Raw genomic sequence first — 27087 nt, forward strand, 5'->3', positions numbered from 1 at the left:
GGCAAGAAATTTTTGGCTAAGTCCCCAAAAGCAATTTCAATAGAAACATAAATAGAAAAGTTGGGCCTAATTAAACTAAAGAGCTTCTGCACAGCGAAAGAAACTATTAACAGGGTAAACAGACAACCTACAGAATGTGAGAAGATATTTGCAATCTATGTATCCAATAAAGTCCTACTATTCAGAATCTGTAGGGAACATATATCAACAAGCAAGAAACAATAAACCTCATTAAAAAACGGGCAAATTATATGAGCAGACACTTCTCAAAAGAAGACAGACAAGCAGCCAAGAAACATAAAAAGGAAACTCAGCATCACTAATCATCAGAAAAATGCAAATCAAAACCACAATGTGATACCATCTTCCACCAGTCAGAATGGCTATTCTTAAAAGGTAAACAAACAAAACAAAAAACAGATGCTGGAGAGTCTGTGAAGAAAAGAGAATGTTTATACATTGTTGGTGGGAATGTAAATTAGTACAGCAACTGTAGAAAGCAGTCTGGAGATTTCTCAAAGGACTTAAAATAGAGCTGCCATTCAACTCAGCAATACCATTACTGGTATTTACCCAAGGGAAAATAAATTATCCTACCAAAGTGACACATACACTCATATGTTCACTGCAGCAGTATTCACAATAGCAAATATATGGAATCAACAGGTGCTCATCAATGGTAGATTGGATAAAGAAAATGTGGTACATATATACCATGGAATACTATGCAGCCATAAAAAAGAATGGAATAATGTCCTTTGCAGCAACATGGAGACAGTTTGGAGGCCATAATCCTAAGTGAATTAACACAGGAGTAGAAAACCAAATACTGCATGTTTTCACTTAGAAGTGGAAGCTAAACATTGAGCATGCATGGACATAAATATGAGAACAACAGATGCTGAGGCTACTAGGGTGGGTAGGCAGGGAAGGGAGTATGGATTGAATAACTACCTATCAAGTACTGTGATCTCTACCTGTGACAAGATTTGTACCCCAAATGTCAGCATCATGCAATATCCCCAGGTGACAGCTGCATATGTGTCTCGGTATCTAAGATAAAATTTGAGATTATTAAAAAGAATATGCCTTTTAAGAAAAAGTTCCCCTTTACATTCCGTCTTGCCCAAACCATGGTCCTCAAACAAAATTGTGCATCAAATCACTTGGAAGCCTTGTTACAGCATGAATAACTGTCGAGTTTCTGATTCAGTAGGACTAGGATGAGGCCTGGAATTTGCATGTCTAATAACTTCCTAGTTGATGCTGATGCTGCTGGTTCACAGCCACACTTTGAGAACTACTGGCTGTGATGTGTCTTCTTTAGTTTCATCAGTACTTGACCTAATTAGGAATAATTGATTGCCTCTTCATTCTAATTATATTAGTTGCAGGATGCTAATTGTTTTAATAAATGCTAAATTTGCACATAAATGTGCAAAAAAAAAGGTTGTGCTTTAATCTGTAAATTTTTAATTGGTTATAAGCAGTAATTCAGATCCCTTTGACCACATTTTCATAATGGCTTTGTTAACTATGAAACTGAGTTACTCAGAACTTGATTATCCTATTAGCAGATTTTTCACATCCTAACAGCAATTTTAATATGTCATTTTATCTATCACTATGCTGATGCAAAAAGTAAGCATTTGTGAACTTTGAGACTAAACCTATGTACTATAAAATTCAATGTCAATTTTAACAGCATGTCCCTTTGATTAAATTTAAAATGTTTATTTTTTGTATGCCATATCTATCATTATGGCTGGGAATGACCTACTGGCTTATATTTTTGGTTCTGGTTTCATTCCCAGTTTGCCCAGTAGGCTGCTATGGAGCCTCTATCTTTGGTTTCTACTTGCCTTGTCAGTATTGAAAGTAGATTTGACCATATCCTCTCTCCTGCTCCTTTTGGTGACCCACAGCATGGGAATTTCATATAACAGGTGACTGTGCTCTGCATTCTCTCTGTGGCCACAGGTCAAAACTAAGTCACAGATTACATACTGAGCTCCTTAGTGTTCTTCTTCATCTTAGACGATTTTCCTTCTCCAAAAGAAACTCAAAGGATACTTACCCACAGTAAGACATAATTTTACACCCTATCCTTTCTACCATATAAAGCCTCATACGGCATGGGATAAGGCAGTTTTCAAAAAGATGTGATTATATAAATATATATTATTTATGAAAGACACTTCTCTTGAGGGTGTAGGAAATCAATTGGACTAATTGCAAACCTAGCAAAGAAATACTCAAAGGGATTAAGTTACTGGAAGAAAAATGGCAGTGGCCTTCCAGAAGCCCAAGAATCTCTTTGTCCAATTTCTTGTACATTAGGGAATTGTCCTTATATAACTGACATTAAACAAAAGTCTTTTGGAAAAATGTGTTGGTAAGGTATATTGAGATGATGAGGGTGGGTAATATTAATGAAATACAGTTTACCATTGAACGTGGGGGTTAGAAGTACTGACCCACTGTGTATAACTTTTGACTACCCCAAAACTTAACAACTAATAGCCTACTGTTGACTGGAAGCCTTACAAATAACAAAATCAACTTGCATATATTTTTTTATGTTACATGTATTATATACTGTAAGAATATATTTGCAAGCTAGCAAAAGAAAATGTTAAGAAAATCGTAAGGAAGGGAAAATATATTTACTATTCATAAAGTGTAAGTGGAACATCAAAACTCTTCATCCTCGTCATCTACACCTTGTGTAGAATGAAGAAGAGGAGGAAGTAGAGAAGTTGGTTTTGTTGTCTCAAGAATGAAAGAATCTAAAGAAAATCTACATGTAAGTGGACCTTCGCAGTTCAAACCTTTTTTTGTTCAAAGGTCAACTGTGCCTACTACATGCCAAGTGTTTCACTGACCATATATCTTTTGTCCTCACAGTCACTCCTCAGGGTAGGGATGAATATTTCTCCTTGTCCTGGTTTGAGTTTCACCAAAAGGAGACTGAGAAGCAAGCATACAAATGCAAGAAGTTTATTTGGGAGGTAGAGGAAGCACCGCTGAGGTGTCAGGAAGTCTGATTAGAAGGGAAGGCAGCAACACAATGTAGATTATCAATCAGCTCACTGTGGACAATTGAGACCTGCAATGTAGAACACAAACCTAGGAGTAATCCCACCAGAAGAGTGAGAAATTTGGGGTATTTATACACCAATTTCCTTGGGCCTGTGGTTGAGGGCTGTTCCACAGGGCATGGAACTGTACTGCTTGGCATGCTATGTTTATGGAGAAGCAGGCTCCAAGTTCAAGAGTGAGTTCTCCTACAGATGTAAGTGGTTGGAATTTAGATAGTGAAGAGCTGGCAAGCAGATTTAGTGGAGGTTCCTAGATTGAAACTCAGGTCTGACTGTAGTTAAAATCATTGCTTCCTCAAGCATATCTTACTAATGTGAATCTTCCCCAGATATTCCATGATTTAATGAAATTATAGATTGAGACCACAGGTCTTTAGGAATGGCACTTCCCTATACCCTCTCCAGAGCAAGATAAGATTCTAAGAATTATTGGTAGGCTGGGTGTGGCGTCTCGTGCCTGCAATCCCAGCACGCTGGGAGGCGGAGGCAGCTGGATCAGTTGAGGTCAGGAGTTCAAGACCAGCATGGCCAACATAGTGAAACCCCTTCTCTACTTAAAAAAGAAAAAAAAATTATCCAAGCGTGGTGGCATATGCCTGTAGTCCCAGCTACTTGGAAAGCTGAGACAGGAGAAGCTCTTGAACTCAGGAGGCAGAGGCTATAGTTAGCCAAGATCACACCACTGCACTCCAGCCTTGGTGACAGAGCAAGACTCTGTCTCAAAAAAAAAAAAAAAAAAAAAAAAAAAAAAAAAAAAAAAAAAAAAAAAAAAAAAAAAAAAAAGAATTAATGGTAAATCTAAATGCCCATTGAGAAACTAATGGATAAGGAGAATGTATAGGTATATATATACAATGGAATATTAATCAGCCTTATAAGAGAATGGGATCCTGCCATATGAAGGATAACCCAGAGAACATTATACTAAGTGAAATAAGCCAGGCACAAAAGGGAAACTATTGCATTATTTCACTTATACGTGGGATTTTGTTTTAAAAAATACCTCAAATGCAGAGTGCTAGAGAATGAAACAGTGATTACCACTATTGGGAAGCAGAGGAGAGGAAATGGGGAGATATAGCTCAAAGGATACAAAATAGCAGATATGTAGGATGCATGAGTCTACAACAGGGTCCCCAACTCTTTTGGCACCAGGGACCAGTTTTGTGGAATACAATTTTTGTGGAATACAGTTTTTCCACAGATGGTGGGAGTAGGTGGATGGTTTAGGAATGAAACTGTTTCACCTCAGATCATTAGGCATTAGATTTTCATAAGGAGTGGCGCAAACTAGATTCCTCACATGTGCAGTTCACAGTAAGGTTCACACTCCTATGAGAATCTAATGCCACTGCTGATCTGACAGGAGGCAGAGCTCAGGTGGTAATGCTTGCTCACGGGCTGCTCACCTCCTGCTGTGCAGCTCAGTTCTTAACAGGCCACGGACCAGTATCAGTTCATGTTCAGGGGTTTGGGACCCATGGTCTAGAGAGCTAATGTGCAACTTGAGGACTAAAGTTAATAAAATTGTACCGTATTAGGGATTTTTGTTAAGTCAATTTTAGGTGTTCTTGTCATACACACAAAAAAGGAACTACATGAGATGATAGATATGTTGTATCTGCCTCACTATTGTAACCATTTTTCTATGTACATGTATATCATAATGTCATGTTGTAAACCTCAAACATGCAGAATGAATAAAAAAACTTAGCTGTAATTTTGATTATGAACAACATGCTAAATTAGTACTTCCAAAGTCTATATATGACTATTATGGGTCTGGGGCAAACGAAGAAACTTTGACAATATTGCAGCATTTTCCAGGTAAGAAATTTTTTTTAATCATGTTTTAAAATTGTGTTTCCGTTTGTAATCAGCTAAATTTTATATTGTGCAGAAGCCCTCAATTTCATGGAATACCGTATTTCATGGATGCCCCATTTGGTTCATAAGCTCTTTGTGCAGGATTGAAATGTGGAAGGAAAATGAGTGGGTAGCCCATTCTGGGTATCAAGCAAAGAGCACAGGCACAGATCATGTGGAAGAAGCAAACTTAGGCAAAACCTAACCAAGAGTGCTTTTATATGGATATTCCTCTAAGTCCTCTAAGCCCTTAACGTTTGACTTATTCCTTTGTCCTTTTTAATGTGACAGATACCTAATCACCTTATGCTGCCTCCCCTGCCCCAACTTTGGTGTTCTTTGGCAGATAGTGACTTTGATGTTCTTTGGCAGATAGCCTGCAAATGAAATTTCAAAGGCTAAGCATATAATGTTTGCTCACTTGATGTAAGCAACAGAGGACTAAATCTGAACTTTGGCAAAAGTCTATTAATAATTGACAAATAACAGAACAGTGAGGATGTAGAAGGCAATACATTAAAAAAAAAAAACCCAACATCTGGGATCCAATAACCTGTGAAAATGCTACCCCGGCTAGTTTGTATCAATGATTATGAACAACATGCTAAATCAGTACTTCCAAAGTCTATATATGACTATTACAGGTCTGGGGCAAATGATGAAGAAACTTTGGCTGATAATATTGCAGCATTTTCCAGGTAAGAAAATTCATTTTTTTAAATCATGTTTTAAAATTATACAAAGACTGTACCACAATAAGGTCTCCTAGTTTTACATTGGTGGTGTGGACTTATTTGTTCAGATTTGTGCTTAGTAGGGAGGGGAAATTTCTTGGGGCCGTAAGAAATCTTGGGTTTTCAAATTGTTGAAAAAAATATCCCAAGCCTGTGAATCTTGAACAGCTGACTGCAAAAGCCAACCCTATGTTACTGCACTTGGAAGTATGATAGCAATTTATTTAACTACATATAAAAATAGCAATAAATTCAGATGACTTTTCTTTTTCCTGGTATGACAGTGAGTGCTTATGTTTATGGTGTAGGAAACAACATTAAATGCCAGATAACCATCTTATCTGGATGAACCAGATTGGACTGCTGGCTCAAATGTTCTCTTCCTGCTGGCTTTTTGTGTTATCATTCATTTTGATTACTGTTGTCTAAACTTTCACTTTAGATTTCAATTTGTCTTATGTAGCATTAATCTTTCAACCTTGCTGTTACATCTCTACTTCAAAGCACTTCGTCTCTCTTCCCAAATTAGTTTTCCGTGGACTTTCATATTTCAAAGCACAAGATGGTGAGTGACATGGTTTATGTTTTCTGTTTATAATAAAAACAATAAATAAAATCATTTCAAAGTTTTTTGTTTTTTTTTTTTTGCAATTACAAAAATAGTTTATTTGCTGGAGCAAGAGAGGGGAATCTTCACTCCAGTCCACTCTTTCAGTCTCATCCATCTAACATTATGGCTGTTAGTAAAGGCAATCAGTATTGTGGGTACTCATTGATGGTGATAATTTAAAGTCAAAAAGGCAGAACTTATGCAGGGGGAGAGAATCTACCTTCCTCCCTGATTTCTTCTTTAGTCTACAACAAAATCACTCAAAATCAGTTTTCTATATTTAAATTAGGAGAAATAAAATTATCCTGACCAAGGTGGTCCCTGGTTGGCAGCACTGATTCACCCACAAATCCATGTAGAAGATGGAGAATGGCAGTGGGGTGAGGACAGGGCCTGTTCCCAAACCTTACAAGCCTTGACTTTGTCTTAGGTTTCTCCTGGACCCCAAATGAGCTCAACAAATGCCAGGGAAGTCATGGGAAGGGAAGATGACTGAGAGTAGAGGAGCTTAGAATTCTGCACCGTTATTTACTATTTTGGGCTCATTTAAAAGTTTCTGCTCTTGGAAGATGCCCCTTCTCAGGCCAATGTTAACTTTGTCCACCAAGTAATGTGATTTACCTACGAGTGGTCTGAAAACACCTTAACCCAAATAGGTCATTACAACCAAGGAAACTTCAGACCCTTGACAGATTTATAGGGTTAGTGTCTCAGCATTGCCAGGACTCCAATGCTCAGGTGTCTATTTATTTCATTTATACGTAGCCTTCCTCACTTCTTAATTCCCTTTGTCCCATGCTAGCTAATTAACCAGGAATAATTAGAAGTCTCCATGAGCTACACTGTGTACTACATGCTGAGGAAAAAGCAGTGAACCAGACGAAGTTTCTGTCTATAGGAGCTTACATTCCACTGGATGCATCAACCTCCAAAATGCCGTTGGGTTGAAATGATGCAAAATGGGCCCCAAATAGTTGGCCAAGTGGAGGTCTCAAAGAGGATACAAAGGGGTGCCCCAAAGCAGATGGATCACCTATGCAACACTATAAATTGTAGAAACTTTGGGAGACATAGAAGGTTTGGTGACTTCTAAGTTGTAAACTGGATAAGTGCCTCATGCCATATGTGAATTACATGGTATTCAAGTGAGTATCCCCATCCTATGTGTGTACCAAGTAACTTAGGGACAGGACACTGATAATGAAAATGAATTTGCAATGCCACCTTTTCCATGAACCTTGATCATTCTCTTTTGTTCAGCTTTAAACAAAACAAAACAAAACAAAAAAAACTGCATTGATTAACTTTCTTTGGAGGACAGCTGATGCTATTTTATTATCAACTGCTTGAGTTTTTTTTGCAACAAATTTTAGGGGTTGTTACCTAGCTAATATCTCAATTCCTATTGTGCTGTGTCACTCGCTAGGTGACTCTTGATTCCTCACACTGTATCATGTAGCTGGTCATGTGAAACTAAGAAAAGACTTTCTGCCAGGGTTGTGGAGGCTTTGGGTTGATGGCATGAAGGAAATCAACCTGGAATTTCACATTCTGATTCTAATGAAAAGCACAAAATACTCAAACCTCAGATAACCCATTGTGATACAAGGTCAGAGTATTTCAAACACATTTACAAAATTTATACACCTCCCCATCTCACAAGTACAACAAAGTGTCATTCATAGTGACAACTTTTATTTCTTTGTACTCAGTTCTGGGGACATGGGCCACTCAATGTGACCCAGCAGTTGCTTGGAGATATTTCTGGATAAGACTTGAGACTCCAATATTACTGTGGCAGTAGAAAAAAAAGTTAAAAAGGACAAATAAATGGAACCACCCAGAAGAACAAAATTTTTTATTGTAGTTGTAACAAAACAGGGCAAATGTCGACTTGTTACATTTTTCATGGCCTGAATTGATTGGTGTTAATTTGAAGAACAGTAATTTGTTTCTCTTACACATTAATTAAAAGTGGCCTTTTCAACTATGGTCTTCACATTTGTTGTAGCTTTTTTTTTTTTTTAAATTATCATTGATGGAAGTTAATTCAACAATTTGGACACTTAGAAGCCCTCATAATTTCAGAAAAGGAAACTCTTTTCTGTTGCATCACCTGTTGATACTAAAGACTGCATTATTTTCTTTTAAATAACAGATGGGTAAAGTGATGTCATTGTCTCACTTTAATATTTGAGAAGTGATATAAACTTAGCAGTGACATTGTGTTCTCACAGGCATAAATGTTACAAAATCACTCAGCTAGTATCCACAACAGGTGAATAAGGTGCGTTTGGTTTATAGCTTTTAAGTGTTTAGAGTAAAAAATTAATATGGAGAAAATTGGAATGCAATATTATAGTATTACATAACTTATAAAACATTAATCCACTATGTTCAGTTGGTGTGATTCAGAAACAGCATGCAGTTATAAAGCTGGGTGAGGCATGAGTGTCTTCCTTCAACAGAGCAGTTACTTTGTGAGGAGTGTGGATATCAATTGATTTTTTAATAAGTTAAATTTGAGGCCTTTGTTAGATGTTAAGGGTGGGTTAAAAGTCCTGTGAACAGATTCTCACCTTAACCCTACTTCCTTGACTCTGGCATCTCATTTTCTACCCTTTGAAAAAGGTTTATTATTCAGTTGGTTCAACTGTTTGCCAGTCGTCATATTCTTTTTCCAAAGTGGAGGCCCAGGAGAGCACAGTCCGAGGATATAGTGAGGTACTGTTTTATGTATGACTGAATGTAGGGTGGGGTTGGGCAAAGCTTGGAAAACTTCTAAGCTGACACAGTTGTTGTGATGACTATTTGAAAAGTATCAAAACGTGGAGGACTCTTTAGATAACATACGTTTTCCCATTCCATTGATTTTATCTAAATTTACGTAGGAATTGCATTTTGTGCATTGGTTGACAAGCCTCTGTACTCGTCCTTAGAACAGAAAATACTGTTTACGGAAAGAGCCCATAGTTATTAAAGTGACTGCGCCACCAAGCGGACAAGTGTAAAGCTGCTGTCTGGACATTGAAGGATTGAGCCTTGCTTTACAAATGGGAATTTGACCTTTAAAAATGTCCCTTTTCACTCACACACACACACACACACACACACACACACACACACACACCCCCACACACACACCCCTGCTGCCCTGCAGCTTTGTGTGTTCTTGTCATAAAGGCTTTCATTGTTTCTCTAGCTCTAAGTAAATATTAATGCCTTCCAAGGCTGGCATGCCAATGGCTGCTATTAAAATCGTTTCCTCTCATTCTAATAACAACACACTTAGAGATGATTGGTAATAAAAACTCTCTTTAAGGCTTCTGCTTCTCCCCCTTCCAAATGGAGATCAAAGAATCATGCTGTGAGGGTCCGTCGAGAAGAAAAGACTTTCAGCAACAGAGCATGTGGTGTGACATAAAATAATGACAATTATGATGTTCAAAGGAATAGCATAGAAATCACACAGTAAAACTTCTTTATTATGCTTTTCAGGGACTGGATGTTTTTACTTTATTATGTGAGGAAGGGTTAGATTACAGACCCTTAGCTATTCCACAAGGCAACATAAGGCAGAATTTCTTCTTCCGCTACAGGAAATATACTACAATTAAGGGCTTTTTCTTTTTCTTCTTCTTCTTATTTTTTTTCTTTTTGTATTACTGCATTGCTATATCCTACTTCACTATATTTACTAAAAAGTCATGCTATCTCTGGAAGAAGAGCTAAATCTAGGTAATACTAGATGAATGCTGGTTAGACATGCATGTGTGCTTATACAACATGTTTATTATACAGATACATATTAGAAATAGGGCTGTAGTTTCTTCAGTTTTAATCAGTACTAATGAGGAGAATAATAAATCCAAACAAATAGGAGATATAAATTTTCCAGGAAGAAAGAGAACTAGTTCTCCTGTAAATTTTACTGGTAAATTTTTGGTTACTGATTTGTTGGTAATTTTCATTCCAACACAGAAGAATCACAGAAACAGTCATTTAAAATACTGTTCAGGACCCCAAAAAAATTTTAACCCCCAAATTGCAGTTTTTGTCAAATAACATTTTTGAGAAAAGTGTTCAATTAAACTAAAAATAAAAAAACCCTTACTTCTTCATTACACTTTAACGGATGCAGCAGATAGCTCGATAATTTTGAAGAAGCCAAATTATTATTTTAAAAGTAATTGCCTGAAGCTGCTGTTAATTACATAAAAAGAAGACAAATTAGACATAGCATATCTCCTTAAACTCTGATCTAAACTCTATGCACTTGTATACCATCTTGATCTTCAAGATTGGGGAAGTGAAATGTAAACTACGTTCACACAAGAACCTGTACGTGAATGTGTGTAGTGGCTTCATTTAGAATTGCCCCCCAAACTAGCACTATTCCAAATGTCTTTTAGCTTGGGAATGATTAAACAAATGATAGTACCCCTGTATAATGGAATACTATTCATCATCCAAAAGGAACAAACTATTGATACATACAACAACATGAGAAACTCTCTAAGGCGTTATGTTAAGTGAAAGAAGCTAAACTCAAAAGACTACATACTGTATGATTCTGTTTACATGATATTCTTACAAAGCAAAATTAACGGGGCAAAGAAAAAATAACATCAGTGGTTGTCAGGGGATTGAACTGGGGAGAGTTTCACTACAAAAGAAAATGGGGACATTTTTGGGAATGACTGAACTTTTCTAGATCTTGATTGTCATGGCAGTTACACCACCATATGCATTTGTCAAAATTTACAAAACTGTACACTAAAATGAGTGAATATTATTATATGTTAATTATACTTTAATAAATAATTGTGTGGAAAATTCATTGCCCTCTAATTGTTAACTTTCTATCCTAACAAACAGTAAAACTGCCTCTTTTCCATTAGCTTTATAAAGTCATTTGCTTGATGGAAAAAAATCCAATGGTATTTTTTCTTTTTAACCAAAATGTAATGTCAAAGTTCTGGTTATGTTTTTGAAACGCTAAAGCCCCCTATTTTTTTTAAATTCTAGATGGAAGCTGTATCCAAGGATGCTCCGGAATGTTGCTGACACAGACCTGTCGACATCTGTTTTAGGACAGAGGGTCAGCATGCCAATATGCGTCGGGGCTACGGCCATGCAGCGCATGGCTCATGTGGACGGCGAGCTGGCCACTGTGCGAGGTAGGAGGAAGATTGTCACCCTAGGGACTGAAGGAGGCTAATGCTTATCGACTTCCTTCTCTGCATGCACCAAGCAAACGTGTCCCTTGATGTTTTTACATTCAGATACATTAAGCTCATACCATCAAAATGCTTAACTGTGCAAATTTTCTCTCCCTGCATTGGTTTCCTCAGCTGTAAAATGGGGACAAAAATTGTACCTGCCTCATTGGGTTATGGTAAGGATTGAATGAGTTCAAGCACACTAAGTGCATGGCACAGAGTCGTGGCTCAGTAACTGTTGGTTATATTACGCGTATTAATAGTGACATCTGAGGAAATGGAGCTCTAACAAGTACACTCACCCAAGGTCACAGCCAGGTAGTAACAGAATTGGAATCCAGCTCCGTGGCTGCCTTATCTCCAAACCCTCATGCGTCCCCCCAAACCAAAGTGGCTCTCACAGCCAAAGAGCAAATGCAGCATTGTGGTTGGTTGTGTTTTCTTCCATGTGTTTTGGATCATGATTCTTTTTTATGGATGAGTTATATTCTAATAGAGCAGTTCCAGGTGCCTCAGGAGGGAGTGATGAGAAAATCAATTGTGATATAAATAAAATTCTTAAGAGAGCTAATTTATTAACTTTCCAGTTCTCTAGCAACTGTGAACATTTGAAAGGCTGTGCAGAGAGAAAAATCTCTCCAAATTCTGCTTCAGAAACTCATATAAAAGTTGGTAATGAATTTTTTTGATGATAAGCAGGGCAGAAAAAGCATGACTATATAATATTTTAAAACATTTTAGTTTTAAAAATAAATCTTGTGAATTTACCTACCTTTTTGAAATGTCTGACATAAAATTCTGTCGGGGATATCAGAATTGCACAGTGAGGTTTTGCTGGACACACTTAGCAGTGAGAAGGACAAAAAAAGGAAAATACAAAATGGGTATGTATTTATACAAAATGGGGATAATAAAGGCCCTTTCAGGCATGTAGCTCTAGGCCACAACCTTAGAACTAAGAAAACAAATGAACATCAAAAAGCTAAAACTGTAGTGCTCTTAAATCGCAATAAAAATAAAATGTAAATGATAAACTGAAATAAATGGAAAAAATATGAGATTGTAAAAGGTTAATTTTTTTCCAGGTAAAAAGCCCTTATATTTGAAGAGCAAGAAAATACATTGCCCAAAGGGACAAAGAGAAATAAATAAACAAAAGATATAAATAAGAAAGTTACAAATGGAGACATAAAATTGACCAACAAACATATAAAAAATATTCAGTTTAATTAATAAGCAAAGGCATGTAAACTATGACCAACTATTTTATTTTCTGAATATCAAATTTTTATTTTAAGATCAGGTAGTATGATTAGGTAAGGGAGAAAACGTGCATTTTCAAACAGTGTTGAGACAAGTGTAAAGTGAAACAATCTTTCTAGAAAATAATTTGGCACTTTATATCAAAGCTCTAAAAATGTGAATCCCATGTAATGCTAAAAATTTTCTTCTAGGACTTCCAAAACAATAATTATGATTTTTGATGAAAAAAAAATAGCTTCTGCAAGGATTTTCATGCCTCTTATTTTTAGTAGGAGAAAAATTAGAAAAAAATACCTAAACATCTCATAATTGGAAATAGGTTGTAAAAAATATGATGCATAAAAATGACATCGAATTAAAAAATAAATTATAGGAAGAGTACAATAACATAGAGAGATGTTTTAATTTAAAATGTTAGGAAATCAGATGCAAACAATAGTCAGGTCCTAAAACATATTTAGTTTCAAAGATCACAATTTACAAATGTTTACAAGTGATAAGAATACTCCTAACTTAATACTCCTTTGATTTTTGGCTCATTCTTATAAACTCTTCTTTGAATTATTTTGCAAGGAAGAGATGATAAAAATTAGATTTGAAAGAGGAGAGAAAAAAAGACAAGGGACCATGAAGAGAATGGAAATAAAGAAAGGGAGCAGAGAAGGCAACAAGCAGAGCTCACTTGGTAAGGCACCCTGGAGCCAGCAAATTATTTTCACACATGTATTAGTTCCTTCTCACACTGCTGTAAAGATACACCTTGAGACTTAGTGATTTATTAAGGAAAGAGGTTTAATTGATTCACAGTTCTACATGGCTGGAGAGGCCTCAGGAAACTTACAATCATGGTGGAAAGCAAAGGGAAAGCAACAATCTTCTTCCCATGGCGGCAGGAGAGAGAAGTGTAAGCAGGGAAATGCCAGATGCTTATGAAACCATCTGCTCTTGTGAGAAATCACTCACTATCATGAGAGCAGCCTGGGAGAAACTGCCCCCACAATCCAATCACCTCCCACCAGGTCTCTCCCTCAACACCTGGGGATGACAATTCAAGATGAGATTTGGATGGAGACACAAAGCCTAACCACAACACATATTACTTTATTTGATATTTGACAAGTGTTGCTGTCCCCATTTTGTGGGCAAGTAGCTAGAGTTCCAGAGAAAACAGTTTTTCATAGGTAATCAATGACAGATTTATTCTCCAAGTCATTTTTGATGGTTCCAAAACCAGTCTTTATTCTTCATGGAGTTGGGCTGGGAAGAAAGAGGAAAAGAAAGCTGAAAAGAAAGCTTCCTTAGAAACTATGATTTGACAGCATGAGTAGGACTATTTCCTCAAGAAGTAACCATAAAAGGATATTAAATGCCTATTATAGTCTTATCCTCTTAGATTTATTTAACACTTACAAAGCAATTATCATGTTCCGGACACTAGTCTAAGTATATTACAAGTATTACAGCATTGAAGCTTCAGAGCAGCCCAAATAAATAGGTCATATTATTAAACCTATTTTACACGGGAGAAACTGAGGCACATACCAGCTGAGTAACCTGTCCAGGAATGCACAGTTTATAAGTGATAGAGATGGGTTTCAGATCCAGGTATTGTGTCTCCAGAATCTGGGCTCCTCACCACTTTGCCTAACTCTTAATTTCAGAAAATCTTATGAAGTGTCATAAGGAGAAGACCACTGTGATCCCCTAGAAGAAATTAATTTATAGTTTTAGGAGCATGCAAAGCAGGCCTCTCAGGAGAGTAAGTTACACAATAGACATCTGGATAAGTTGGAACCAGCAGAACAAAGACAGGGTGGTGACATCGAGATCACAGAGGAACAGGAGAAGACAATGGAGTGTATACATGCTGCCATCAAAAATCTAGGATCCTCCTTTGGGTTCCTATCAGGGCAGTGTCTGCAGAGTTTCTATTCTGTATTTGCACTAGAAACCTCTCTCAAGGGTTTCTAAGCTTTCACCTATGTTTCAAAGACTACCTATAGGTTGTCTATTCAATATTTAGGTATATCCAGAAAGTTGATGGCCATCAGCTTATGAGTACTCCTTGGCTGGTGTGTTTTGGTTGTGGGATAGTGGGTTACTTGCAAGGAAAGAATGAATGCCTGGATTAGATGCTGCTGGTGCCCTGGAGGTATTCCCTTGTTGCTTCCCATTTCCATCAGACCTGCCACTTTTTGCCTGACATCTTTTCTTGCAACAGGAGCCCACAGATAGATGTGTTAGAAGTAGGGGAATGGGGGAGAGGGTTCCCTAGCTAATGATGTACAGCAGTAGGTGGATAAATACCCCGGCTTTCTTTGATCAGGGTAAGTGAAGCATTTTCTAATACGGTCACCCAGTGTTCCCTGGAAGGATTGAGCCCCAGTTGCCCACAGAAGTTACCTGCCCATGAACATGCCATCTTTTATTGGCTTCTTTCCCATTCTTCTCTCACTACCCCATTCCTTCGACTCACTGAGATCATTTCCAAATAAGATGACTTGCTCTCACATCTCTGTGTCATTTTTGGCTTCTGGAAGTATGCAAACCAGGATAATAGCTAACTGAAGGCTACAGATAGCCAGAGGAGAATTTAAGTAACAGTGTAAGAATATTCATATTAGGCAGAGAGTTATTTATGAAAACTCAGAAAATCCACATGGAATTATGAAGTTATTATTGGATTTATTCCATCATTCCAAGAAAGAATATGGAAATCCTCTCAAGCAAGCCAGTCCTTGGGAATATTGTGAAATCTGTGGAAGTTGTTGTGGAGGATCATTTTTTTGTCACCCTCCTAAATATCTGGCTGCTAAGCATTTCTGTTTCTGGGGACTTAGACTCTAGCAAGGAAGAGAAATAGGGGCCAGGTTTAGAGAACAGGGGTTAGTTATCCATCTCTCTGGAGAAGTGTCTCCCTCAGCATGGTCAGCGAGAGTAAGTGAAAACCACTGGTGGCCATAGCCAATGGTCTGACCTGAGAAATTAGAATCGGCCTCCAGTAAGTTCTAGGAATTGCTATGGCACCATAGTCTCACTTTCCCAGTTGACTCTCCAGATTTATTTAGAGTCTAACTTCAAGGGCCTTTCTGCCCTTCCTCTAGCAGCTGTGGAGCACATACACTTTGTTAACTGGGACAGAGGAATGAACTCTACTCTTTTACACTGCTGCATGGTTGTAGAGTGACCAATTAAGCTATACTTTTTTCATTTTCAAAATGATGATGAATACAAGGTTATCAAGTAAAACATAGAGGGCCAGTTATATTTGAATTTCAGATAAACAACAAATCATAGGTGTCCGGTATGTTTGCTCAATCTGGCAACCCTAGATGAATAAGAGCTCTTTCCTGAGGGAGTTTTTGTGAGGGTTCATGAAATAAATGCTAGAAAAGCTTACAGAAATGGGGCACACACTATCTGTATTTGCCCCTCAGAGCCCAAAGTCCCCAAATTCTTTATTTTTCACACACAAAAACTCACTTTTGGAAAAGTATATTCCACTTACATCTTAGTGGAAATAAAAATAGTTCTATTTCTTTCCTAAAAATTATTTTAAGCTTTATGTAGAAACCTTGGGGGAAAAAAGATGCCTTTAGGGGTCAGGCTTGTAATGTCAATGTCCAAAAAAAGATGAAATTGAAACAAACAAACAAAGCAGTTCAAGCCCCTGGGTGGAGGCTGTAGTGAGCCTGAGATTGCATGTTCCATCAAAAGTGTGCGGCCACAACTTAGTGCTTGATAACCCAAGGGAACAGGGATGTGGAGCTGCCAAATCTTCCAAAATTTTAAGAGAAGCCAGAAACCTTGATTTCTACGTAAAATCTCCTGGTTTTTAAATGTGGGCAAATAAATCAGAATTCCCTAAAACACTGTTTGGGGCAACAATGTGTGGGCCAAAGTAAATACTTTTGTGGGCTACAAGTGTCCCCGGGGCTGTCCATCTGGGACATCTGATTTATGTGGAAATTTACCACGAACTAGTTTTGTTTCTTGTGGCAGGTCATTTTCACTCTCTAGGATTACGTTTCTTCATTGATAAACGGAGCTACTTGAGCAAGACCAGTGGTTTGAATGCCATGTCCCAAGGGGGCTGGGGTTGTTCCCAGATATCTTACAGAACTTAGGTGTGACACTGACCATGCAGCTACTTGTGTTGTATATTGGCATTCAAAAGACAAGTTCTTTAAATAAAGAGTTCTGCTGGTAAGAGAAAACAAACAAACAAATAAACACAAGAAAAAAACTTTCACAGTAAAAAAACTCCAAAAACAAAAACCCAGAAAATTGGCATAGAAGTGGATAATCTTTGCCTTTTTTTTTTTAGTATATAAATAAATGATTTTGATAGCATTTCAAATTTTATCAAATGCAAAATGGGAGACAATTCAAAGTATAGAGCTACCTTTTCTTACACTTCTGAAATCTGTTCTTTATGTCAGCCCTGGAGGGTTTAGATGAGGCAGTGAGCATTTTAGTGCTTTTGATTTCCATTTCTCAAAGTACATTCTTGGTCTATGGGAGAGGAACAACATATGTAACTATCTCTGACTATTGCTAAAAACACAAATATATGTTTAATAAATGCTGGATAAACTCAGAAAGTGATACCTCAAAGTCTTGTGAAAAATGATGATCACCAACCTTTATTGAGTAATTAATGGTGCCACACAATTTGATTTTATTATTTATTGATCTATCCTTACAGTCATCTATAAACCGAAGCTTAGAGAGGTTAAACTCTTTGCTCAGGTTATTAATCACTTAGGCAGTGCTGCCCATAACATCTTGGTCTGTTGCTGATACTTCCAAATGTCATTAACTGTAGCAAGATCCTAAGGCAAGAACTATGCCATCATCTTGAAATATTAATTGCAAACATCCTATGTTTTATTGTTTTATCTTTTTAACTTTGAGAAGATGAAATAAGCCACTGAAAGTGAAATTTATTAGGAAATATTGACTTCATGCAAAATTTGGGAGCATAAAATATGGGTCATGAATTAAAATTGAACAAAAATTAAAATTCTAAGAAGTCTTTTAAAGTGAAAAAAACTGAAAAATACTGAATGAAGGGCAGTTTTTAATGCACTGTGTTATGAATAAAAAATCTAATTCAATAGATTACTTAATCAACATTTTAATAGTTGTAAATCTTATAATACTTGTTTTGTAAGTGTCTCTACTTTTAACGGCACATCCATTTGAAACTCCAGCAGATTCTTATTTATTTTTTTGAATTTTGTTATTTATATTCTTTAAAGAAAAATACAAAATTATTTCTACAAATATTTAACACATTGAAGGAAATAGCAATAATAAACATAAATGCTAAGACATATGAAATAGGTGGTATCAGTAGGCTAAATTTTAGTCTTGCAGGATAAGTAGAACATCTTAAATATCTAATTAATAAAATGCTTACTATACTCTGGCGCTTTAAGAACATTATCATGGAAACCTCTTAGGTTTTATGCACAGTAACTACAATAAAATTTTCCTTCATCTTTCATGGAGCTACTTGAGATGTTTTTTTCTCCTTTTAAAAATGAAAAATCAAAACAAAAAAAAAGAGAAAAAAGGATTAAATATTCATTTATCCTTTTGCTTCTGACTTGTTATGTGGGCAAGTGCCACATGAGGGAGTGCTGGGACCTCATATCAAGAAAAATTAAAACCTACCTAATGCGTTCCAGGAATGCTCAGCATATTAGTAAATTCTTATTAAACTGTCAAAAAAAAAAGTTTTAAAAGAAATTCCAGCCCCTGGATGCAATTAGAGGCTACCACACAGGATTTGATGGGCCATAAAACCATTAAATCTAAACGCTTTCTTTTTGAGCCTAAAAGGCCAGAACATTCCAAAGTGAAGTTTTGGGATTCAGCTATGACTTGACCACCTATTAAGATGCAGGTGGAACAGATTGCAAAGTAACACAAAGAGCCACACAGACCCCAAATAACTGCATTAGGGTGTAGGTGAGAGTTTTAGCTGTTGAATTTTCTGGATTTTCCAAGATTAAGTGATCAACCTTAACATTGAGTGAAAGACCATTCAACAGGAAAAATTGTCATTTCCTTTGCTCCAAGTCCAAACGATGTATTTTTAAAAGCTTTATTGATTTATATATTTATGTGTTGTGCTAGGTGACCAACTAGATATATGTTTCGGCATACCTACTAGGAAAATATCCCCATTATTCTCAATTTTACCTAATCCAAGGAAAGCATTGGACTTGCTTTAAGGAAAATTTTTACTCTTTCCGAAGTGGAGTGCCTGTCATGTATCAGGTGTAATGCTTGTACTTTATGTTCTTGTGATTAATCCTTACAATAGGCCTGTGAAGTTATTCTCATTCTGTTTGACAGTAGAGAAGAAGAAAGCCCTTGACCAAGGTCTAGTGCCAGTAATGGTGGAGAGGGGGTTTGAACCCAAGTGTCTTTCACTCTAAAGTATTACCAGATTTTATGTTTTGTACTTGCTTTGCTAACAATAAAAAGTCAGTGGCATGTTCTTTCTGTGTGTAAGCACACACACACCCCCACACACATTATGTATACTTATACAGGTATTAAAAGATTATGGACATTTAATATATATGCATATGCTAAAATGTATAATTCTATGCTAAAGTATTTTCATAAAGATGGTGGCTTCAGTATTAAAATCACTTTGCAATGAAACAAGATTGTTAATTAAAACACCTATTAAAAATTAGAATCTATCCATATTAAAGATAGTCATCAAGTGATTTCTAGGATTTTGCACCAAAACTTAAGCTACTGGATGGCTTTCTTGAGAGTATGAGATTGCTTATTCTTAGAATTATTAATGTGCCTGATGACATTAAAATGTGATAGTGAAGTCAAGAGGCTCAAATGTGTATCCCAACACTAAAGTTGTCAAACACTAGACGATTGGTTGAAGTTGTTGTATGCCAACTCAGCAGTCCTTAAAACCATTATTTAAAGGCCTGTCACTGTGTTGTGTCTCCATGTGATCTGCCAGTTATGTCAGAACTTGACAATTCAGTAAAATGACAGAATAATAACACAGGAATCACTTCAGTAGAGTTAATGCTTTAGTCTATTGCAGAGTTCTTCCTTAGAAATACGGTGAAAACAAGGAAGGAGAGCTAAGGTGTCGCTGGGACTAATTGTTCCTTGCAAATATTTTCATACAGTGAAAAAAAGGTCTAGAGGTGTAGTGGCAGTGTGATCACTCAAGATTATATAGCTCCAGATTCATTCAATGGACCATCATGAAAGCACTGGAAAGATTAAGTCTGTTTTCCTGGTCTTTCTTGGCAGTGTTTGAATTGGCTCAGTTTCATAAATTGTTAATTAAGATTTGTTTGACAACTTTTAAGTATTTCAATCATAATTGTAGTTAAGGCTTGTTCTTTTAGACCACTGACTTCAGAACTTTATTTTTCTGCTTAATCTCAATTGTCATTTTAGACATTCTTACAACAATGTTGGTTGCGTCTCTATGATGGTAGTTTTTCTGTGAAGACAGGATGACACACTCAACAGACATTATGGTGCACAGTTATACAAACACTTCAGTACGTCAGGCCTTGAGTTTAGAACCACACAACTGCTTGGTACTTGGTCATTGCATATTTTCCCCATTACGTAATGACTTCCTGTACAGATGACAAAATGAGTTTTCTCAACAAAATTATTTTCAGTGCAGCTGTTTTTATGACTAAGTTTTGTAGGGGCTTTTTAATCAAATGCACCTAAGAAAACCTCAACACTTTAGGCCCTTTGAACATCTTACCCTTTTTTGCTTCCTCTTTCCTCTTTTTCCTTAAAACCATAATTTTGGAAGCTCAACTTTGCCTTCCCATAAAAGAGAGTTATTTTCAAAGAAATTATTTGGGCCTAAAGTAACATGTTGCTTAATTGTTCTGTTTGAATCTTGGTATATGATTAATCCCACATGAATTAATGTTCCAAATAATTTACTCTCATTGATAACTAATATTTTCGATTTCCTCTATTATTGTTTTGTGGTGGTGGTGGTGGTGGCTGTGGATGAACAGCATTCTCAAATGTATTGTAATTTCCTTCCTCATCAAGCCCAGCATGATAACTTTAGTTTTGCTTGATGGTTCATCATCTTATATTTCTGTGTGTAAGATTGTTGGCCCTGACGTTAAACATTTGAAAACTATTTTATAATTGGTAAATTGTGCTTTCTCAGCTTTGGGTAACTGCTCTCTTCTTCTTCATCTTGTACCATTTTATTTTTATTTTGTCATTTACTTTTGCTTCTGATCTGAGATCTAGGAAGCTGGACAAATCCAAGATAAGCAAGTTGAAAAAAATCACAACTTAAACCAAAGCAAAGTCACGAGATAATGGTTAAGTATACCAAGGGGCTATCATATGGACACAGTTTAATTCCTTGGCTTTAGAAGCAGTAAGACATGAATGTGTAAGCAAATGTACAAATGTGCCTGTGCACCTCTCCAGAGGCTGCCAGCAGAAAAGAAAGGCAGATTTATCAGCAAGGCGTGGCTGGCCATTAGCAACCATGTGACAACCACTACCAACCCCACTGCCATTGCTCGGGCTTTCCCTCCCATTTTCAATAAGCCCAACTTTGCTCAGGACATCACACATATTCTACTAACTTGGATGAGTCCTTCTGAAATAAAATGTCTACCTCATGGTTCTCAGAGTATGGTCTTTGAAACAGTAGCATCAGCAGGACTCGGGAGCTTGTTAGAAATGCAGATCTTAGGTCCCACTACAGACCTACTACTGAGTCATAATTTGAATTTTGTTAACATCCCCTTGTGATTCCTATGCACCTCAAAGCTTGAGAAGACCTGGCCTGAGCCTGGGATGAAAGTTTCTGTTGGTTCCAAGTCAAAGGCATAGTTAAAGTCTTCAAACATGAACAGTATTAGATATAGATGGACATTGTTCTCTTCTGAAGAACTTCAAGTTCTTCTGAGAGCCTGTCAAATTTAGAATGACTGCCTAAAATGAGTGAAAAGTCACGAGGAGACTCTAAATAATTGAGAGATGTGTTCAAGGTAGTCTTGATTAAAAACTTGGGACAGGCAGGCTTAGTATCCAGGCCTCTAAAATTTACGTATACAATGGATTTCCTACTTTTGCTTCTTTCCATCCAGATTACCAGGATCAGAAATAAATGTTTTCATTAAGGCTTGATGTGACAAACAAACATAAAAAACTTCCAAACTCTAGAAGAACAATTGCATTTCTCAGCCACAGGGCTGCTTTCCAAAGCTGTTTACCTGTCCTAGCTCATTTAAATCATTGTACATTGTCCTAGCTCATTTAAATCACTGTACATTGGAGTTTAGAATTTGTATATACCGCAGAGGTAACTGCATTCATATCTGATGAGTTGCTGTAAATCTCAGCAGTTGATTATGGGTTCCATAGTATAGGAAATTTAGCCAACCCTCTGTTGAATAGCAGTTTAGAAAGGTTGAGCTGCATTTACCTTATGTCAGGTTATTACAGACCCTCGTGGCATCTTCCCACTCTAGGGCATGTGATTTAACTCTAATAAGAATCTTTATTATGGGTGGGTCTGACATGAACATTTATTATGTAAAACAGAAATCATTCCACTGGCCATAGCTCATTTTTTGTGATAGATTGGGGGGAATGGATGTTAGTAAGCAGTGATACTAATCTCATTTATTTTATATTATTATATAGTTTATATTTATAGTTTACTTATATTATATTTACAGTTACATTGCAAATGGAAGAATAGAGAAACCAAAAACATATACTGAGAACTTTAATTTTTTTCTTCCAAGTATTAGTGATTGATGGTTGGACTATGCAAGTGCTGATAGCCCCTTAGACTCACTCTGCAGTTCCCCCCATGAAAATTTGTAAACAGGTTAGGGTGGGGATGAGGAAAAGCATGTTCTGGTTGCACTTCTTGGATTAGTTGTTCCCAGCTCTCCAAAGTAATGTGTACCCTGGGAATGCAGAAATTATCTCCTTAGATATTCTCTCCCTAAATAGGTCCTCACAGGGAGTTCTTGGCCCTGGAGAAGATTCTACTGTCCTTTAAAAGCTTTCTCCATAAAGGCAGTGAGTATTGGACACTGTATTTGCCAGGGAAAAGAGGAATGGGTCTCTTGAGCATCAACATCATTGTAGAAGAACCTCCATACTGTTTTTCAAAATGGCTGTGATAACTTACGTTCCTTCCATCCGTGGGTTCCCTTTTCTCCACAAGGGTTCCTTTTTTTCCACCCCCTCACCAACACTTGTTATCATTGGTCTTTTTGATAATAACCATTCTAACAGTTGGAGGTGATACTTCATTGTGATTTTAATTTAAATTTCCCCAATGATTAGAGATGCTGAGCTTCTTTCATATATCTATAAGCCAGCTATATCTCTTCTTTTGAGAAATATCTGTTCAGATCCTTTGCCCATTATTTTTTCTTTTTTTCAGCTTTTATTTCAGGACCGGGGGTATGTGTGCAGGTTTGTTACAAAGACATATTGCACGATGCTGAGGTTTGGAGTGCAAATGAATCCATCCCCTAGGTAGTGAGCATAGTTCCCAACAGGCAGTTTTTTTCAGCACCTTTCCCCATCACAACTCCACTCTTGTATTCCCAGCATCTATTGTTCTCATTTTTATGACTATGTGTATCCAATGTTCCGCTTCCATTTATAAGTGACAACATGTGGTATTCGGTTTTTGGTTACTACATTAATTCACTTAGGATAATGATTTCCAGCTGCATCTATGTTGGTGCAAAGGACATGATGTTGTTCTCTTTTATGGCTACATAGTATTCTATGGTGTATATGTACTACATTTTAAAAATTCAGTCCATCATTGATGGGCACATGGATTGATCCTATGTCTTTGCTATTGTGAATGGTGCTGTGATTAACATGCAGGTGCATGTGTCTCTTAGGTAGAATGCTGTAACAGGGTGGAAGTCCCCTGCTCTGCCAGGCACTGATGTTTAAATTGCTGGATTGTGAGTAAGTCCGGGGGTTCCTTGAGGAGAAAAGGAGGTGATGACACACTGAAGCACAATAGCATATTGAAGGGACTCAGGGGCTAGGGTTATTAAATCAGAGATGTGGCTATTTACCAATTGGAGTGGAAGTATTTTAATAATTCAACAAACATAATTGCTATTCTGGTATGTATCAACTTCATCTCAGATCTGTCCTTAAGAAATAGACAAATATTTGCCTCTCTGAATGGTCCTTATAAATTCCCAGACTCCCTTAGCTCATTCTAACATAAAACTGTATTAAAAATAATGAATGTAATTATAAATAATTTTCTTTTGTCACAGCAAATAGTCACAAGTAGATTAAGATCACAGTGATCATTCATATTTGTTCCAGGGAGTATGGAGCCTGATGTTTTGCTCCTCTGTTTTCTCCCAGCTTCAAATGATAATACCTTAGACAGACTCTGATATGCCCTGTACATGCAGGAGCATTCTCTTGAAATAATTTTGGATACTCTGATTCAAAATTTCAGCAATGTATGATTTAATTATTGGGAAATAAACACTGAGCAGCAATAAATCCAGCAGCCACTTGTATCAGAGGAGGTAGAATCAGGAAACAGATGATATGGACCAGACTTGCTTCTCTCTAAATATGCATACCGAAATGATTTGGGTAAATTGTTTGTGAGGGCTGACACTTCTGCAAGTCAGATGATTTGAGAGAAATAGAAATTGTGTGTGTATTTTGGCATTTTGGTAATCTGTGTGGAATGTCTATAGGTATTTCTTATGAGTTCAAGGGAATCCTTTTGCGGATTTTGACCTCCCTGTCGGCACAACTGCTGCTAGACAACATGATGTATTTGTATTAACTACAAAAACATGCCCTGTTATCTGAGTGATTCTCTTTGCCAGACCCCTTTGTGCATCCACATTCTGCACCTCCAGTACACGGAGGAACTTCCACCTGATTCCAAGATTCCATGCCTTCCCAACACATGGCAGTGTCTCTCATGCACAGGGCAAACCTACTCTCTTGGGTGTCTTTGCCCTGAAATATTGAGAGAGTACATTTATCTATGCTTGGTACCAGGGAGTCATTTAGGCATGTAGGGAGTCTAGAAAGATCATTGCCCTGGGAGAGTGGTCAGACATGCTGAGTTCTCCTTATCTCTGTGTGATCTTAGGTAACATCCTCTTCAGGACATAATTTGTTTCTTTTTTTTTTTGAGAGAGAGTGTCACTCTGACACCTAGGTTGGAGTGCAGTGGTGCTATCTCTGCTCACTGCAACTTCCGCCTCCCAGGTTCAAGTGATCCTCATGCTTCAGCACCCACCGAGTAGCTGGGATTACAGGTGTGCGCCACCATGCTCAGCTAATATTTGCATTTTTAGTAGAGACAGGGTTTCACCATGTTGGTCAGGCTGTGCTTGAACTCCTGACCTCAAGTGATCCACCTGCCTTGGCCTCCCAAAGTGCTGGGATTACAAACGTGAGCCACCAAGCCTGGCCAGGACATAATTTCTTTTAGGCGAATTGATTGTTAGAGGATTTTGATCCAAGCAATCAATGTCTTGTGGTGTTCCTTTCAAACAGCAGTAAGTGACCTGAATTTATTTTCCACATTTCCCAATTTTAACCAAAATCAGACAGTGGCCCGGATGTTCATTTGTGTTGTTACTTAATAAAATGGGGGTTTTGGACAATGTTTTGCCAGTCACGAGTTTCTATGAAAGAAATTCCCAAACAGAGTAGTGATCTATAGACATGATGACCTCCAAGTCAGATCTTCTGTAGCTAACCACTGACCTGGAGAACATGTATGAAAAACACCTCCAAAGGCATTGAAAAATTAACAATTCTCAAAAACAAAATCCATTTTATTACATTTAAACTGAGACCTTTACTATCTAATGGCTATGTTACTCTTTAAATGTCAAAGTGTGACCCAGCATCAGCCTCATCTGGGAGCTGGTTAGAAAGGCAAACTCTGGGGCCACATCTCAGGCCTACTGAACTAGAAGCTCTGTGGGTGGGACCCAGAAATCTGTGTTTTCACATGCCCTCCAGGGGATCTGGTTGTCCTGCTAAAGTTTGAGAACCATGGGAACTTTTTAACCTCCCATTGTAGATTTACAAACAGCAACTCACTGGATTTCCATCAACATCCTGTAAGTGTCACTTGGACAGCTATATTTATACCCATTTGATGTGTGGTGGGCACGCAGATGAGTCAAATAATTTGGAGGAATAGTTAGTTTCATGTAATATACTTTTATGTATTTATACCTTATAATAGCTTTGACTGTTTTATATATTGCATATAAACATGCTGCCAGTTTCTCCTTCACTAAAGCTGACTCCAATTTTACTACCTATTTTTGGAAGAAAGCCTATCACCCATGTTCTTTCAAGAACCCTCTAAAAGTATTAGATGATTCAATTTAATTTTTCATTTATTTGCCCATTTCTTGCTACCTTTTCCCCCAAAATGTAACTGCTACCTTGCTCAAAAAGATGTGTCTACTTGGGATATTTAACACACACATTTTATGAGATTTTAAAAGACAACATAAATGGTAGACTATATCTTTAATATAATTTTGAAGGATAAAATTTTAAAATTAAAAAGGAAGGAAAAATTAAACTAACCCCATAATTCTCCCACTCATCATTAGCATTTAGTTTGTTTAGATTCATCTACCAATAACTACATTTGTATAAATGTGATATCATGTAATACATGTCATTTTGTAAACTTTTTTCTTTCTTTAATATGTCCATATATCTTAAACATCTTTCTATGTTTATATTCTTTTATAATAGTAATACTCAGGGTTCTGCAGGGAAACAGAATCAATAGGATCTCCCTCTGGAAGATTTCTCATCTTTTTCTCTCCCTTGATAGATACAGACAGATACGTACATATGTCTATCACTCTGTCTCCATCTATCTTTGTCTCTAAAATACCTATCCATAGATAGATACTTTCAGGAATTGGCTCATATGCTTGTGGAGGTATGCAAGTTCAAATCTGCAGAGTAGGTGGGCAGGGTAGAGACCCAGGGAAATGCTGATGTTGCAGCTCCAGTCTGAAGGCAGGTTCCTTGCAGAAATCTTCTTAGCAGTCTTCCTTCTCCTTCTCCTTCTTCACAGTCTTATTCTTTTTTTTTTTTTTTTTTTTTTTTTTTTTAGATCTGAGTTCTTTTTTTTTGAAGAAAAAAAAATCCCAACTTCTAAGGCAACTGATCTATTTTTTTTATTGGACATCTCATCTAGGCATGCAAATATA

At 37.0% G+C, this 27087-nt stretch overlaps 1 protein-coding gene across 3 annotated transcripts in view; it reads left to right on the forward strand.

Annotated features, from left to right (window-relative positions):
• Positions 1–4431: 4431 nt before the first annotated feature.
• Positions 4432–27087, forward strand: part of HAO1 (hydroxyacid oxidase 1) — a 51321-nt gene continuing 28665 nt past the window's right edge. Inside the window, exons 1-2 of one of the 3 annotated variants that reach the window (XM_037736904.1) lie at positions 4432–4928; positions 11340–11491. In XM_037736904.1, the coding sequence (XP_037592832.1) occupies positions 11359–11491 (133 nt within the window). In that variant the 5' untranslated portion in view covers positions 4432–4928; positions 11340–11358. Of the gene's footprint in view, positions 4929–5437; positions 5666–11339; positions 11492–27087 lie in introns of those variants that run through there. The other 2 variants (XM_017523972.2, XM_037736903.1) reach the window with 2 other exon arrangements.

The sequence above is a fragment of the Cebus imitator genome, unplaced genomic scaffold (genome assembly GCF_001604975.1).
Source record: "Cebus imitator isolate Cc_AM_T3 unplaced genomic scaffold, Cebus_imitator-1.0 Scaffold31, whole genome shotgun sequence".
NCBI classification, from domain to species: domain Eukaryota; kingdom Metazoa; phylum Chordata; class Mammalia; order Primates; family Cebidae; genus Cebus; species Cebus imitator.